General features: G+C 36.8%; 1 protein-coding gene across 3 annotated transcripts in view; it reads left to right on the forward strand.

The window, feature by feature from the left end:
* Positions 1-1505: 1505 nt before the first annotated feature.
* Positions 1506-15048, forward strand: part of GABRA1 (gamma-aminobutyric acid type A receptor subunit alpha1) — a 54938-nt gene continuing 41395 nt past the window's right edge. The window contains exons 1-3 of one of the 3 annotated variants that reach the window (XM_081957410.1): positions 1506-1736; positions 3907-3995; positions 8235-8347. In XM_081957410.1, coding sequence (XP_081813536.1) covers positions 3928-3995; positions 8235-8347 — 181 coding nt within the window. In that variant the 5' untranslated portion in view covers positions 1506-1736; positions 3907-3927. Of the gene's footprint in view, positions 1737-2854; positions 2982-3048; positions 3067-3906; positions 3996-8234; positions 8348-15048 lie in introns of those variants that run through there. The other 2 variants (XM_081957411.1, XM_081957412.1) reach the window with 2 other exon arrangements.

A 15048-nucleotide genomic window follows, 5' to 3' on the forward strand; every position in this document is an offset into this window, starting at 1 on the left:
CAATACAATGATTTTTCTTAAAATTTCCCAGTTATTAGCTTTTGGGAAAAATTTGCATTCTGTGCAAAAAAAAGCATTCACAAATGGCCGGGTTTTTATTTTTTCCTTTTCATTCTGTTCACTAGGGTTAGGTGCTGCTTAAAAAGAGTACCTCCTTCCCTTTTGGCTTTCCAGTACCATGGAGAGCTCCATTGTTAATCAGCTGTTTTTTGCTTTTAGAAATGCACCCATTCATAAAATGAGCAGTTGAATTCCACAGATGAGTAGTAAGAAAAAGGAGAAGGAAGGCAATATAGTTATAGAAAGGTATATGTATACTTAGAGAAAGTCTAGTATTTAAGGCCTAATAGTTTGTTATTGTCCAATTGATTTTCTTATTGTGCTGGGCACTGTGGAGAGTGAGAGATGCTTCCTTGAAAAGAAACGTCATTAAAAGGATGCTTAGCTGTTAAGAGACTTTTATTCAAACTAATATTAAAGGATAGTGGGTTTTTTTTAAAAAAATGCTGCCTTTATTACTTATTCTCCTGCACCATTTGGCAAAGTAGGTGATGTGTTCATTCAGAAACAGAAGTGGCACACACACACATCCCTGTCAAAATATGCCCCCTACCTAACAGAGCTTGCCTTTCTCCACAATATTGTAAGGATTTAGACAAATGTTACCTCCCAATTAAGAGTAACCGAAGATGTAGAGTGGCTGAAGCATTTGATGCCTTGAACAGATCTTTGTTGAAGCCTGAATTAAGCACCCAGTGCCTCTCTGGTTGCACGAGACCTTTCCAATGAAATCACACAGAAAACATACCAAATGGGTGCATGAAAAAAGAGAAAGGGGGGAGAGGGAGGGAGGGAGGGAGGGAGGGAGAGAGAGAGAGAGAGAGAGAGGGAGGGAGGGAGGGAGGGAGGGAAAGAGAGAGAGAGAGAGAGAGAGAGAGAGAGAGAGAGAGAGAGAGAGAGAGAGAGAGAGAGAGAGAGAGAGAGATCTTTAATCTCTTCCATGTACCCTGTATATTTATAAACTGGGAGAATATTTGCCCAAAGACTGAATAAGAAGGGAGGCAGAGTGGGGCGGATGAGTGGTGGTGTTAGTGACGGTTATCATTATTCCGCACCAGTTTTCGGTTGCAACTCTCTGAAGATTGTAAGTGTAGTTTCTCTCCTCCATCTGGTCTCCAAAATATTTTCGTTCCTTTCTGCCACAGTAAGCGCCACAACAGCAACAGCCATCGTGATGCAGAGTGTAGAAAGGATTTGAGCATGCAGCCAGAGAGACAGAGATTAGGGCGAGAGCGCTGAAGTTAAATTGTGCTGCATATTTGGAGAAAAAAAATGGGCGGATTGGTCTCTAGATGAGAGCTTGGTACCACCTTCCTTTCTAAAATAAAATCTCTCTGGCATGAAGTCACAGCCTATTTCACATCCGGTTTACCCCGGGACGTACTACTACTGTCTTGGTAAAGTGCAAAGCTTTTTGTTGTAGAGCTGCGAGCCGAATCCCACGGAAAGGGAATCTGGGTGTTAAAAATCGAAGAGCAAAGCGACGGCGGCGGCGCGGCGGCGGCGGCGGCGGCAGAGTCCATGATGGCTAGGAGCTCGTGAATGACTGAGAAAAGCCGCGGAGATTCAGTGCTCTAAAGCGCCCTTTTCCCTCCTCGCCGCCCTGGCTTCTTGGTGGAGCCTCTCGGGCAGACTTTTCAGCTGCATCGGCGACGCCGTGCCCAGAGGGTCTCGAGGTGTGTATCGCTCTAGCATCTTTTTTCAGGCTCCCTCCCTTCCCCTTTCCCTTTGCCAGCCCGCTCCCTTTTTCACAGGCGGAGCATTTATGGACGGAGGGGGCTCCTTACTGCTGCCTTCTGCCTTAGCAGGTACCTCGTCGGAATGCTGGACCCAGCTTTTCCCCTCTTACCTCCCCCATCCCCCGACCCCGGGTGAAAATCCGCAGCGGTGGATGGGCAATTGATCAGACTGGGGGAGAGGAGGTGGATTGGAGGGTTGGGGGGGGGGGACTAAAGCGGAGGAAATGGAGACCCTAGGATTAAGAGGGATTATTTCAGACGTTTCCAACCAGAGCTGGATGGATTGGGGGCAATGGATGACTTTCTCAGGGAGAGGAGCACAAACTTGCTATGCTGGCTGCAAATCCATAAATACCACCCTCTCTCCCCTTTTGACCAAGTCTCCATCTCTGGCTCTGAAGCAGGCAAAAAAAAAAAAAAAATCACTCAAGGCAGAAATGCCTCTTGAATGATGGCTCCAGGTTTGAACGGATGTGCCCATAGTGGGGAAGAGATGGACTGGGATTTCCCTTTTGCTCTTTTATTTCAATTATTCCAAGATTAGGGTGGTAGAATGGAGTGGCAGGAAAGGATCAGGAGCAGATTGGTTTGTTTGGTCGATTTGTTTGTTTGTGTGATTTGTTTTCGCACTTGGTGATCTCCCACTTTCCCCTCTCATCCACAGGCAACTATAGCCATGTATCTCCCTGCCCCCATTCCCATTAATTATTTTAAGGAGGGAGGGCGGTATGGGGGAAATGTAGAGTAAGAAGAAAGTGTCTTGCCATCTGCCGGTATCTCTGAAATGACTTGCTAGAGGAGGTTCAGTGCAAAAGTTCAGGCTGAATAGAAGTGGAGCTTTTTTGATCTCTCCTAGAGATGCAACACCCTTCTTCTTCTTCTTCTTCCTCCAGGAGAAGCAGCATTGTGAACCTCTGTCTATTACACTCCACCTGGACACCTGTCATCATTTTGTTCACCTTGCCTTGCCTTTTGCTTTAGATTTTGGACATTTTATACAAGGATCATCCTGTTAGGTTTTCTTCTTCTTTGCCTTTTTTGCGATGGTGGTTATGTTGTCTGGCATTCTCCTTCTCTCTTAAACTGTACTCAGCTTCAGGGCTGTCAGGAGGTTTAGGAGAAGGAGGGAGGAGGAGGAAGGACATATCTGGTAGAAACAGTGCAACCGAAGTGGATTCAGCAGTAAGTATGGAGCAAGGAGCAAGCAGCTAAGCCTGGGCTATGAACAGGAGTATTACAATGGTCAGGCTGCCTTGCAAAATTACCAGTTAAGTTTGCAAGGGTGGTGGTGGGAAATATAGGGCAGGTTTGCTTTTAGAAAACATCTTAACTGAAACTGGACTGGACTCAGTCATTAAGTCAAAAGGTACCATATGGAATATTTTGCAACAGGATATTCTAAAAAGGAAGGAAGGAAGGAAGGAAGGAAGGAAGGAAGGAAAGAAGGAAGGAAAGGTTTGAAGGCAATGTGGATGCAATAATCTTCATCATTATTTCATATTCATTTCATATGCTTTGGGGATGAATGGAACTAATACTAGTCAAAGAAAGCACTGAAATTCTGTATCTTATACTTCTGTTCAGCTTTTTAAAATGTATGATGTTGTTCAACTAGCTTGCTAAATGGGTATAAGCTTGGATCTCTCTCCAGAAGAAAGTTCTGTCCTTTTCAGGACCTTCTAGAGCTTTCAAGGGCTTTAGGAGAAGACCTTTCCTCTCCTCCCCCCCCACCCCCCACCCCCGAGATAATCAAGTGGTGGGATCTCACTCATTAAAGCTAAAATAGTTTCTAAGTTCTATGATATTGTAAAGTAGATGTACAAATTGTGAACTTAACAATTCATATAGTATATATGAATTCCAATGATCTTGAAAAAGAAAATGATTTAACCTTTGTCTATGAAATTAACTCAGGGATGACCCCACTTTCAAGAAAATGGAACACATAAGTATACCTGGAAGGGACCTTTCCCTCTGAAAATCATACCATTGTGAGATTGCTCCTTGTTTTTAGGGAAAACCATCACAAGTTCTTTTAAACCTGTTGTATTTCCCAATAACTTGTCAAAGCAAAGAATGCTTACTTATGATTTTCTATTGTTTACAGCTTCCATAATCTACTAGCAAAATGATGCATCTCCTTTATGACCGTTTTTGGGCCTGGGTTCTTCTTATGAGCACCTTACCTGGAAAAAGGTGGGAAAAGAGTTTTGCTTTTTTAAAAACAAAATATTTTGGATTGTCTTTTATCATGGCTTAAAAGCAAGTGTGGAAAAAGGTTTGATTCACACAAACTGTTTTGAGGGGGAGGTTGATTCTGCTTAAATCCCACCTAGGCCAAAATATGAGGAAATTAAAATAAAACTAAAGCTTGCAAAACATCTTAGGTGGAATTGTGGCTGAGAAAGAGTTTAGCCAGGACTATTGGATCTGAACTGTGAATAGATTAATGATTTCAATGTAGCTACAAAGAGAAATAGTCCTCTTTGCAGATAAAGTTTGCCAGCAGTTATGCTGCATATAGCATTTTACATAGGAATGTTTCTGCTCCTATGGTTTTGTGCTTTTACTGAATGAATGAGGCCAGACTGAACGACTTTAATATTGGCTGTTCTTCATGAAAGTAGGCTTCAGTAAAGATAGTGGGCTGACGATAATAATAATAATAATAATAATAATAATAATAATAATAATAATAATAATAATAATAATAATAATAATAATAATAATAATAATAATCTGTGTTATTATACGTATGAATGGAACATTTCATATCAGCAGGCAATTTGCATGATCAGGATGCAATAACTTCATTGGGGAGACTGTCACTAATATTAGTTGAATGAAATCCATTTCACCTGCCAGAATTCTACCTGAATAGTAAATGGAAAGTCTTCTTACACTGAATATCTACATAGACTGCATTTCTGTTAGCAATAGAGCTAATGAATGAAAAATACATCTTTTCCTTTAAATTACAAATACCAATATTGGTGCACTGGTAATAGCTATTGTTCAGGACAGTAATTTAAAGTAAGCTTATTACAAATAATATATGTTGGTAAAAAGAATCTCAGGGTCAGAGGCAATCCAATTTAGTTTTACCACATTTTTCTAAAAAAATATAACATAAAAGGATATAATACTTTATATAGCAGATCAGTGATGAAAGAAGAAAAAGCTGATCTCCTGAAGAGAAGAGAGAAGAGAAAGGCTGTTTCTTTTCTCAATTTTTCCACATCTCGTGCTGGCTTGCATGTTTCACCAGAACCAAGATTTGCACCAGAAAATCAAGAAGCATTTTCCCTGTTTTTGAAAAATTGTACGAGGTGTTACTATTATAATGACCTGTAGATGGAGTCAGTGTACAGTGTTTTATTATACTTTTTTTTTCTGTGAAACACAAACATGGTAAATGACATTTTTCTTCAAGTTGCTTAAACTCTACATTAAAAAACAATCACTTTTTAGCTAACACATTTGTCCAACCTTGACTTTTAGCCACTAACAAATCAATAGCACAAAGGGAAAAAAATTGCAAGGATTGAATGAACACCAGTTTTGTTCAATACATCTAGGAGACCATTCCTTCCTTCCTTCCTTCCTTCCTTCCTTCCTTCCTTCCTTCCTTCCTTCCTTCCTTCCTTCCTTCCTTCCTTCCTTCCTTCCTTTCTGATACAAAGCTAAGTAAAAGTGAAAAATCTGAACAGTATTTCATACTTATAATATTTTGAATCAGGCTATTAAGGTACTAAATGCTAGCAAAACATACGAATACCCACATGAATACATAAATATCTGAACACGAGCACTTTATATTGTAAAATAAATAGATATATGAATATACTTGTTTTTTTTAGAAACTAATAGTAGCAGCTTTATTGATGTGTAGCTTGATAATTATGATACATTTAAAATCCCATACCTAAATTAATCACATATCTAGTTATTATTGGTATATCAGATTCACACTTGCCTTTTCAACATGTATATTTATCTGTAAAAATATAGGCTTGCTCACTGAATTCAATGCTGTTGAAGGCTTTCACTGTTCACTGGAAATTCCAATTGGTTTTACTGAAATATTCAGGCATTAAAATGAAATGTGTGGCTTTTGGAGTGGTATCCATGGTTAAACCCAGTTTAAAATTCAATTTGACCTCTAAGAATCAGGCTGATTTTCAACAAATTATGTTGGTTTTGAAAATAATGGTAGCCTCAGAAGACAATCCAGCTTGCTTTTAGATAGTGCAAATGTATACTAAAAATCAATGCATAGAAAAATGAGTTAACCTCCTGTATTAAAAAAAAAAGAATGGGCTTTCATTGTATTTTGGTGAGAGTTTGACTACACTTTATTTGAATGAATGTCTGAGTGAAAATACCAGGAGATATTTTGTCTTATTAAAAAGTTGTACAGTTGATAATTATAATAATCAGATTTTAATACTGACTTTGGAATTGTCAAAGGAACTCAAACTGGGATGATATTCTAATATGCAAGTTTATAGTAATTTTGAACCTTTAAAACTAATTTTATAATGTCTGTAATTTTATCCTCCTTTTGTTTTTTCCTTAATTGGTTTCTTAGAATTTTTTGTGCTTAGGAAAAGAAAAAAAATACAGGGAATTGCAAGTTTCATACCTTCTGCCAGTCTTAGCTATTAATGACACACTTGTAGTTCATTTTCCGAAGTGAAAATAACTTTCAAATGCTACCCACCAATCAACCCGCTAAAAAGACATAGTTGATAGATGATGCAATATGGAAGTGGGATTCCATCTTGAATGTATGAAGGCACTCATTTCTTTTTAAGCAAATAGTATAAGATAACTCATTCTAGTTCTAAATTTAAATTTAAAATAAATATGAAAGGTTCTCTACTATCAAAAGAAGAAATATCCACTGGATTACCAATTTACACTTTGAACAGAAATATAAGGTATGGTCCTCTAGAGCTGAGGTATTATTAATAAATGATCAATTGAATGTTATTGCTAATGATATGTAGGCATCATTAGGCTAAAGACATGTAAATTATTATAAAAATATGAAGCAAATTTGCTTTTCTAATCTGGGATTTCACATTGTTTACATTTTTAGCATACACACCCATGTACTATATGCATATATATTATAAACCATTTCTATACTCTATTATGATTACCGGCTAGATACAGCTCACAGACTTCACAGAGTGAAGTTTAATTTTTAAAGTTGCAAATTCATTGCTTAAAATAAATATTTCCTAGATGAACATTTGTGAAGCTCCATAGTTTGGAAGAGATTTTTTCACCAAACTATGTTTGTTAATCACATCACATTGGATATCCAAGGAAGGCTGATTCAGTAATAATGTATGTGACAAAGTAATGAAGAAGGAAGCAGCTGGAGGTTCAAGGGCTAAGTCCTGCTGAGTTTACACTGGCAAACATCATATTTTACAAATGGGATCTTCCCTGGTTAAAGGGCAGAGGAAGGACTCCAAGATTTGGCTCTGAGACAACTACGATAGATAATTAGGAGAAAACAGTGTAATTTACTGTAGAAAAGAAAATACAGAACAGTCTTAATAACAAGAACAATACAGATCTGAAGATGAGACCAAAATTTAGCTCATGGCTATTGCAAATACCTGAAAATTATTTGCTACAGGTATTAAAATGTCTTGTGACACACAGACATGGACATGCATATAGACATATGCAGTATATACTTTCAGGAATGTTAACTGCCAAACAATAGCACTACGGAAAAAGAAACAGGGATACAGATCCCTGTGCTATTGTTATAAAATCTGGGAAGAATGAGGAAAATATCCATGTCACCCAAAAATGGGATTTTCGATTCACCAGGAAATGGATTCGTTTTGCTTTCCTAAATCAATTCAAATATCAAACAAGTCCAAAATATTTAGATTAAAAAGAAAATGCATTGTAATAAACATAATAAAATCATTGCATTTTTCCCCAAAATAGCAATTGTAGACTTTACCAGTATGTAAAAAAGGCTGCATTATATGGAGCCATCCGTGCTCATAATGTTCATGAATTTTTCGTGTAGGCAAGGATACTAAATTATTTTAGGATTGGGTAGGTAATGGGCTGATGTTTTGTTATACTTGCAAAGCACTCATTTATAAATCAGAAAGGGGCTGAACAATAAAAACCCAACAAAAAAGTGTAATTTATTATTTAGGTTTGACATAAGGTTTTCAAAGAATGTGAATACTTGAAAAGTGAAAAGAGAAGGAATTGTATAATACTCCCATAATCCAGGTCAACGGAAGAGCTCTCAAATCTACTAATCAGTAAAAGAATTATTCAGAAATGTCATTGGACAAGTTTGTTGGTGGATTAATGATTTAAGTTAATAGCATTAGTATCTTTATTTTAGGCATTAATCAGCATATAACATGATGGCTTTGTTTTCAGCTACGGACAAACTTCCTTACAAGATGAAATTAAAGACAACACAACTATATTCACTCGAATTCTGGATCGTTTACTTGATGGTTATGATAACCGTCTAAGACCAGGATTGGGAGGTATGTATTGTTGCAATTTTTGAAAAATCTGCAAGAACAATGTTGTTGAACATGCTTTTTATGCATTTAAGCCATTTTGTTTTCTAGACTTATAAAATGGTAAAATTATTAAATTACTAAATGATGAAGATGGTTAAAGACACTGAGCTTGTCAGCTGGAAAGCCCAGTTTGAGGCCTGAGCTCCATTTGCCTGCCCCAGCTTCTGTCCATGTAGTAGTTTGAAAGCATGCAAATAAGAGTAGATAAAAGGCACCTCCGGTGGGAATTGTACAACATTCTGTGTGCCTCAGTGAATCGTCATGCTGGCCACATGACCACGGAAGTGTCTTCAAACAACACTGGCTCCCTCAGCTAAAAAACAGAGATGAGCACACTCACTGCCCCTAAGGGTCGGTTACAAATGGACAGAGGAAACACTTTACCTTGAAAACATACCACATTCTTTGATGCAAAGCTGAAGAAAGGTGTTTTCTAGGACCCCTTCTAATTCTGAATTGAAACATACTGTTTTTTTCATTATTATAACCTGCATTGAATCTGAAAATAATGTTTCAATCAAAACAAAACAAAAATTGAGAGATCCATTACTTACATTGCATGTTACATTCAAGTATTCCCTTGATTCAGAAAAAAAGAAGATGACATTTTCATAGTAAAGTGTCTGACCGGCTGCTAGCCCTCCGGACGGATTGGTTTAAGCAGTATCAGTTCAATTCAAATGAATCTGAGGTAAAAAACTCAAAAAAGAAATATAACAATTTATTCAGTTCTGAGTCTTACTAACAGTTCCACAGTTTGCATGTGAAGTAGAATGCACTTACTCTCAAATATGTGCTTTTTGGTATTGCCTAATTTAGTCCACAATTTTTTAAGCATTCTTAAAAATATGTGTATTATGGAAGGGTATGATGCTTGCAAAAGGTTGCCTATTCTTAGTTCTGTATGTACACATTTCTGAACATAAAGGGAAAGTAAAACTGTAATTTAGATCATGCATTTATAATTGCATAGACTTGTAGTTCATGACAGTTAATATTCCATATGGTTCTAGTCACTAGTATTAACATTTAATTTACATTTTCTATTGGAATTCTCCAGTACACTCTAATATTTAGGGGTAGATTTTATTTTATTTTCCTGTTTTTAGCATGTGTGTGTTTAGGGTCAAGGATGGGTGGAAGCGTGAGATTTTTGGTGGGCATGGCTGGAATAGTCAGGATTTGTCACCCTAAATATAAGCCAATTATAGTGCTGTTTGCAGTTTTGATTACTATTTTATACATCAACTAGAAATGCGAATTTCAACCGAAAGTAATATTTCATGATCTCATTGACTTTCAAAGGAACAAGAAATCTAAGACTAGGAAAGCCATATATGTTGAAATGGAGGAAATTGAGTAGATTGCTGAGAGGTCTATCTGCTTCAGGAATTATAATTCCTGGAAAAAAAATAGCTTGTATCCAAAGATCCTATAAGCTTTATCTATCCTAAAATGGTTAAAAAAAGAAAGAATAATAATTGAAAATTCAGGAACAATGTAGGAGGTGAAGGGAATCCATGGTATTGCAAGATTTGAGGGCAAGCTTTTCCCTCTTCTTCCCGTAAGAACTTTTACTAGATGATGGTCACTTACATAAACTAAAGAAGCCGTTCTGTTCATACAGATGGATGCAAACTGTACCTGCTTAAGTTATTGTTCATTCGTTTCTGCAACTGCTGCGCCAAAAGCAAAAGAAAAAAGTAATTTGTTTGTTTGTGCAGGCCTCACTTCAGAAACGCAGTATGGTCTGTCTAGATCCCAAAGCATCTGCTAAGAGTAAAAATAGTAAAAAGTGCTTTCAACTCTCTCACATCCTTCATAGTAATCTAAAGATTTGACCAACTGCCACATTTAATAGTCACCAAAAATCATTACAGAGTTCTGTAGTTAACTAAATATTCTGTGCCTTTTATCACTTTCTGCAATCTATTTAGAATAAGATATTTGATCAAATTGTGTCCAGTTTAGTTAAGCAGTGTTCATCATTCATTCTACTGATCTCTTGAATTTTGAATATAATTTTGAAAGTAAAATGTAAGATTACCAACAATTATTTGGTTGTCTTAAAGTAACAATATTTCTTCTGCCAATTTTCTTCCGAAATAACAATGCTTCTGTGGGATTAATTTAAAAATAAATATTTCTCAATTCCTGATTAATTCAATGTAGCTGCTACATCAGTCATTGAGGAAGAGGCTAATGGTATTATTTAGTACAGTATAGAAATAAATGCAGATGCATCTCATTTAAGAAGAGGAAAAAAATTTATGCAAATGTTGTGTCTCAGATTTCAGGATGGACATTTGATGCCATATGATTAAAATGCTTCAGGGCTGTTCAAGCTGGGATTTGTATAGCTCTGAATGTAGGACTGAAAATCAAAGGGCCCAGAAAGATACTGGTTCGTGACTATACCTTGTGGGCAACTGAATAAGCCCAAGGGCATCCTATTATAGCTGAGATGGTTTGGAATTCTTCGTACATTCTGGCTTCCATGCCTAAGATTTATTTCCTGTACATGGCTGAGATCAGAGTATCTAATTATAGTACAAATATATGGTTCCTTATTCAAGGTTATCAGACATTAATCAGTACCCATTTCTAACACTTGGATCAGCATGTCTACCAATGGTGGCCATTTGTAGAAGTTTTGCTCACCTGACATTTATATAACATCTCTTTTTGCTACAGAAAGTCTGTAAAAGGTAGAATAGATGAGGAATCAAAGCAGAATCACACAGACTGAAAATAATAGATAGCACGCAGAACATTTTCAGTCTCTTTGAAGACTGAAAGTTGGCGCCTTACTGATGTCTGCAAATTCACAAGCGCCTGAGAGATACATTGTGCACATGTGATGATATGGTATGCGATATGCAATGATATGATTCAGGCAGAAGCTCCCTGTAGTTTTTTTTAATTGTGTCTTCAAAATAATTCCTTATTATCCTTATGATTTGAAAAAAAATGTAATAATTTCAAATGAGAATACAGTAAGATAAGGGCACTTTCGATGTATATTTCTTTAATTATACCACCACTGCAGGTTACTTCTAACTAAACATGTAGTAACCTGAGAATAATCCATAGGAGGGGTGATATTTTCAGTTTTCTGGATGATGCTGGCCACTAAAGCATAAAAAAAAAAAACAAAATATACACCTTTTAATTATGATTATTGTACATACTAGGAATAAATGGCTCTTAGCAATCCCACCTCCCTAAAAATAATAACTAATAAGAGAATATATGAGTTAGATCAAGTTATTATCAAATATTAGTCCTTGATAAGAAACGCTGATTGATCGCATATACAGTACAGAAAACCGAGCAATTTCACAGACCTCCATTTAAAATTGTTTCAGGGAAAGCAGATATTTGATAGAGCTGTGATTGGATCAAGTCATACCTGAATAGCTGTGTCTATGAGGGGAAGATTTGGCCTTTCCAAATCTGGCAAAAAGCCCAAGGTTTGCCAAGTTTATGATGTCTTTAGCAGTTTTTTTTACTTCACTGCAACTTTTTCTAAGAAGTTTTAAGAGATAAACAATTCCATCTCTTTTGCATTGATTGAGCTGCTTGAAAGTGCGATACAAACGGCACCTTCTCACAACTTTGGAAAGAGAGGCTTCACAAAGCATCTTAGCATGGGCAAAAGCAGCATCAAAACACTGTCTGCTTTGATAAGCTCAGTGCTTTAAAAGCTGTCTCTGGCAGGCTGTACCTATGTGTGCATGTACTCTATGTAGAGATTTTGGCTTCAGTGATTATCTAAATGGAAGTGTTACATTCCTGGATAGCATGAAAACATAGCCTGACTCTGTAAACCACTTAGAGAGGGCTCTAAAGCACCGTGAAGCAGTATATGAGTCTAAGTGCTATGGCTATTGCTATGATCCATTTACTTTGTGGAATTGTCTACTTCTGTGTGTGCATATCAGAATAGGTGATCAGAGCAGATTTGGTGTATGAGTGTCTGTATGTGAGAGAGATAGCCAGTGGAGTTCTTTTTACCCTTAATCAAATTTAAATTCCATTTTTCTTTTTCATCTTAAACAGCTTCAGAATTACATTGAAGATCAGTTTGGTAGCTAGAATCATGAATGAACAAATAGGTTGAAGGTCACTCTCTGGTACCTAGGAAACTGACGGTTTTGTAATGACCATAGGGTTTTATTTTGGTTCTAGTTATACTAAAATATGCAGAATGCTGGAATAGATTAAAATGAAATCCTTTTATGTCTAATTTACATCTCATTAAACAAATATCCCAGATTAGAAAACTTAAATCAGTTCATAGACAATGGAAATAATATAAGTTGAATGATTGTATGGCTATTATTGAAGAGATTACAGTGACATTTACTGAAATTCAGTGTTACTGCTTATGATTAAAATGATTATTTCTCCTAAAATTCTATTCTTAAATTAAACACTTCCAGGGCCCTTCTTGGTTTATATGTGACAAATGATTATTTCATCATTTACACATAATTATTAAAGAAAAATCAAACTGAAACTAGGCAAAACACACAATAAAGAAATGAACAAACAAAAAGATGGCTATTTAGACATCCAAAATTTGAAGTGCTACTTTGAGTGCTCTCAAATAAAAGTATTAACTCAGATCAGTTAGAATCTTAACAAGTAGTTTTATTAGCAAGTTGTCAATCTGTTAGGGCAATACCATTCTTCCCTTGATAAGGAAATTTATATTTTCCCAAATTCTAAACACAAAGTGGAAACAATTTCTGATTTTTGATTTTCCCAGTGTCTCATTCCTTGCCCACCCAAAATGTAAACATGTGGATAAATATGATCAGATAAAGAATAGAGTAACAGGAATTGATAGAATAAGAGTCTTGATTATTGATATGAATTCTATATCTTAATATATTTTTGTCAATCAATTTTATGAAAAAAGGCAATAAATTATTTTTAAAGTCAAGATTATTCTTAAACTCAGAATGCTCTTCTCATCAAGAGCATTAACAATATTTGAGAAAAATGTATACCACATTTATTGTACAATCCACCTTTTTAATATTCTACAAAGACCTCACATGACAGAAATCCTCTTTCTGAAATTTTGAATAAAAGTATCAGCAGACTTTGCAGCTCTATGAGATGTTCCTCCACTACCCCATCTTCCTCAGTATCTGAAAATGGATTTATCACCCAATCTGGAATTTCCATCAAAAGAATATCCTGATATCGCTCAGACATATCTTTATGCAGCATGTCCAAATGGTCACAAAATCATCATCTTGTATCCCACCTTTCTCTTCTAGCTCAGACAAGCTTGAAAATTGGTATAGCCTGCGACGGCCTATATTGCGCTTGAATAGAGTTAACTTTGAAATAAACGTAGATATGACAGATTTGGCCTTAATAAGATTGACCTCATTTCCTTGCAACTGCAAATTCACTTCATTGAACTTTGCAAATAGTTCTGATAAATAAGCAACGCCATGCCTGATCTCTTTGAGTTCACCACTGAGCAAAGCATTCTTGTCTTCAAAAAACTCCACAACCATGTCAAAAAGATTGTAAAAGCGTCTCACACAGTTGCCTTTTGATAGGCAACTTCTGTATGAAGCAGCAAATGATCAAGATTCTAGGAAGGGAAGGAGCAGCATAGCAGCAGCCAGATACCTCAATTACTCAATCAGAATAGAACTGGAAGAGACCTTAGAGGTCTTCTAATCCAACCCCGCTCAACCAGGAGCACTCCTATACAATTTCAGACAATTTCAGGCTGTCCGGTCTCTTCTTGAAAGCCTCCAGTGATGGAGCACCCACAAGTACCCTCTGGAGGCAACTTCTGTTCCACTGATTAATTGTCCTCACCATTAGGAAGTTTCTCCTTAGTTCTAGGTGGCTTCTCTCCTTGATTAGTTTCCACCCATTGTTTCTTATCCTGCTTTGGAGAACAGGTTGACTCCTCTTCTCTGTGGCAGCCCCTCAAATAATCCTTTTCTTGAGACTGCCTATTCCCAATTCTTGCAACTGTTTTTCCTATGTTTTAGTCTCCAGGCCATTAAACATCTTAGTTGCTCTTCTTTGCACTTCTTCCAAAATCTTCCAAAGTGCATAGAACACTGTTACCTTCCCACCAAAGGTGGTCCCTGTTTTTCTACTTAAATTGTTTATGTGCTTTCGAGCTGCTAGGTTGGCAGAAGCTGGGACAAGTAACAGGAGCTCACAACAGGCGCTAGGGATTTGAACCACTGAACTGCTGACCTTTCGGTCGACAAGCTCAGCATCTTGATTTAGTAAATGTTCAAAATTACAACAGCACTGAAAAAAGTGACTTATGACCATTTTTCACAATTAAAACCATTGCACCATCCCTGAGGTCACATGATCAAAATTGGGATGCTTGTCAACTGGCTCATTTTACAAAGGTTTCGAGGGTCATGTGATGCCTTTTTGTGACTTCTGAGAAGCGAAGACAACAGGGAAACCAGATTCGCTTAACAACCATATAACTCACTTAATAACTGCAGAGATTCACTGTAACTGTGGCACAAAAGGTTGTAAAATTCACTTAACAAATTTTTCACTCAACAACAAAAATTTTGGCCTCAGTTGTGACCCTAAGTGCTGGCTGCCTCCCAGTGAGCCTGGTGGAGAGGGGGGCACATCAGATGGGTTTC

The sequence above is a fragment of the Natrix helvetica genome (genome assembly GCF_964273705.1).
Source record: "Natrix helvetica genome assembly, chromosome: 1".
In the NCBI taxonomy this organism is placed as follows: domain Eukaryota; kingdom Metazoa; phylum Chordata; class Lepidosauria; order Squamata; family Natricidae; genus Natrix; species Natrix helvetica.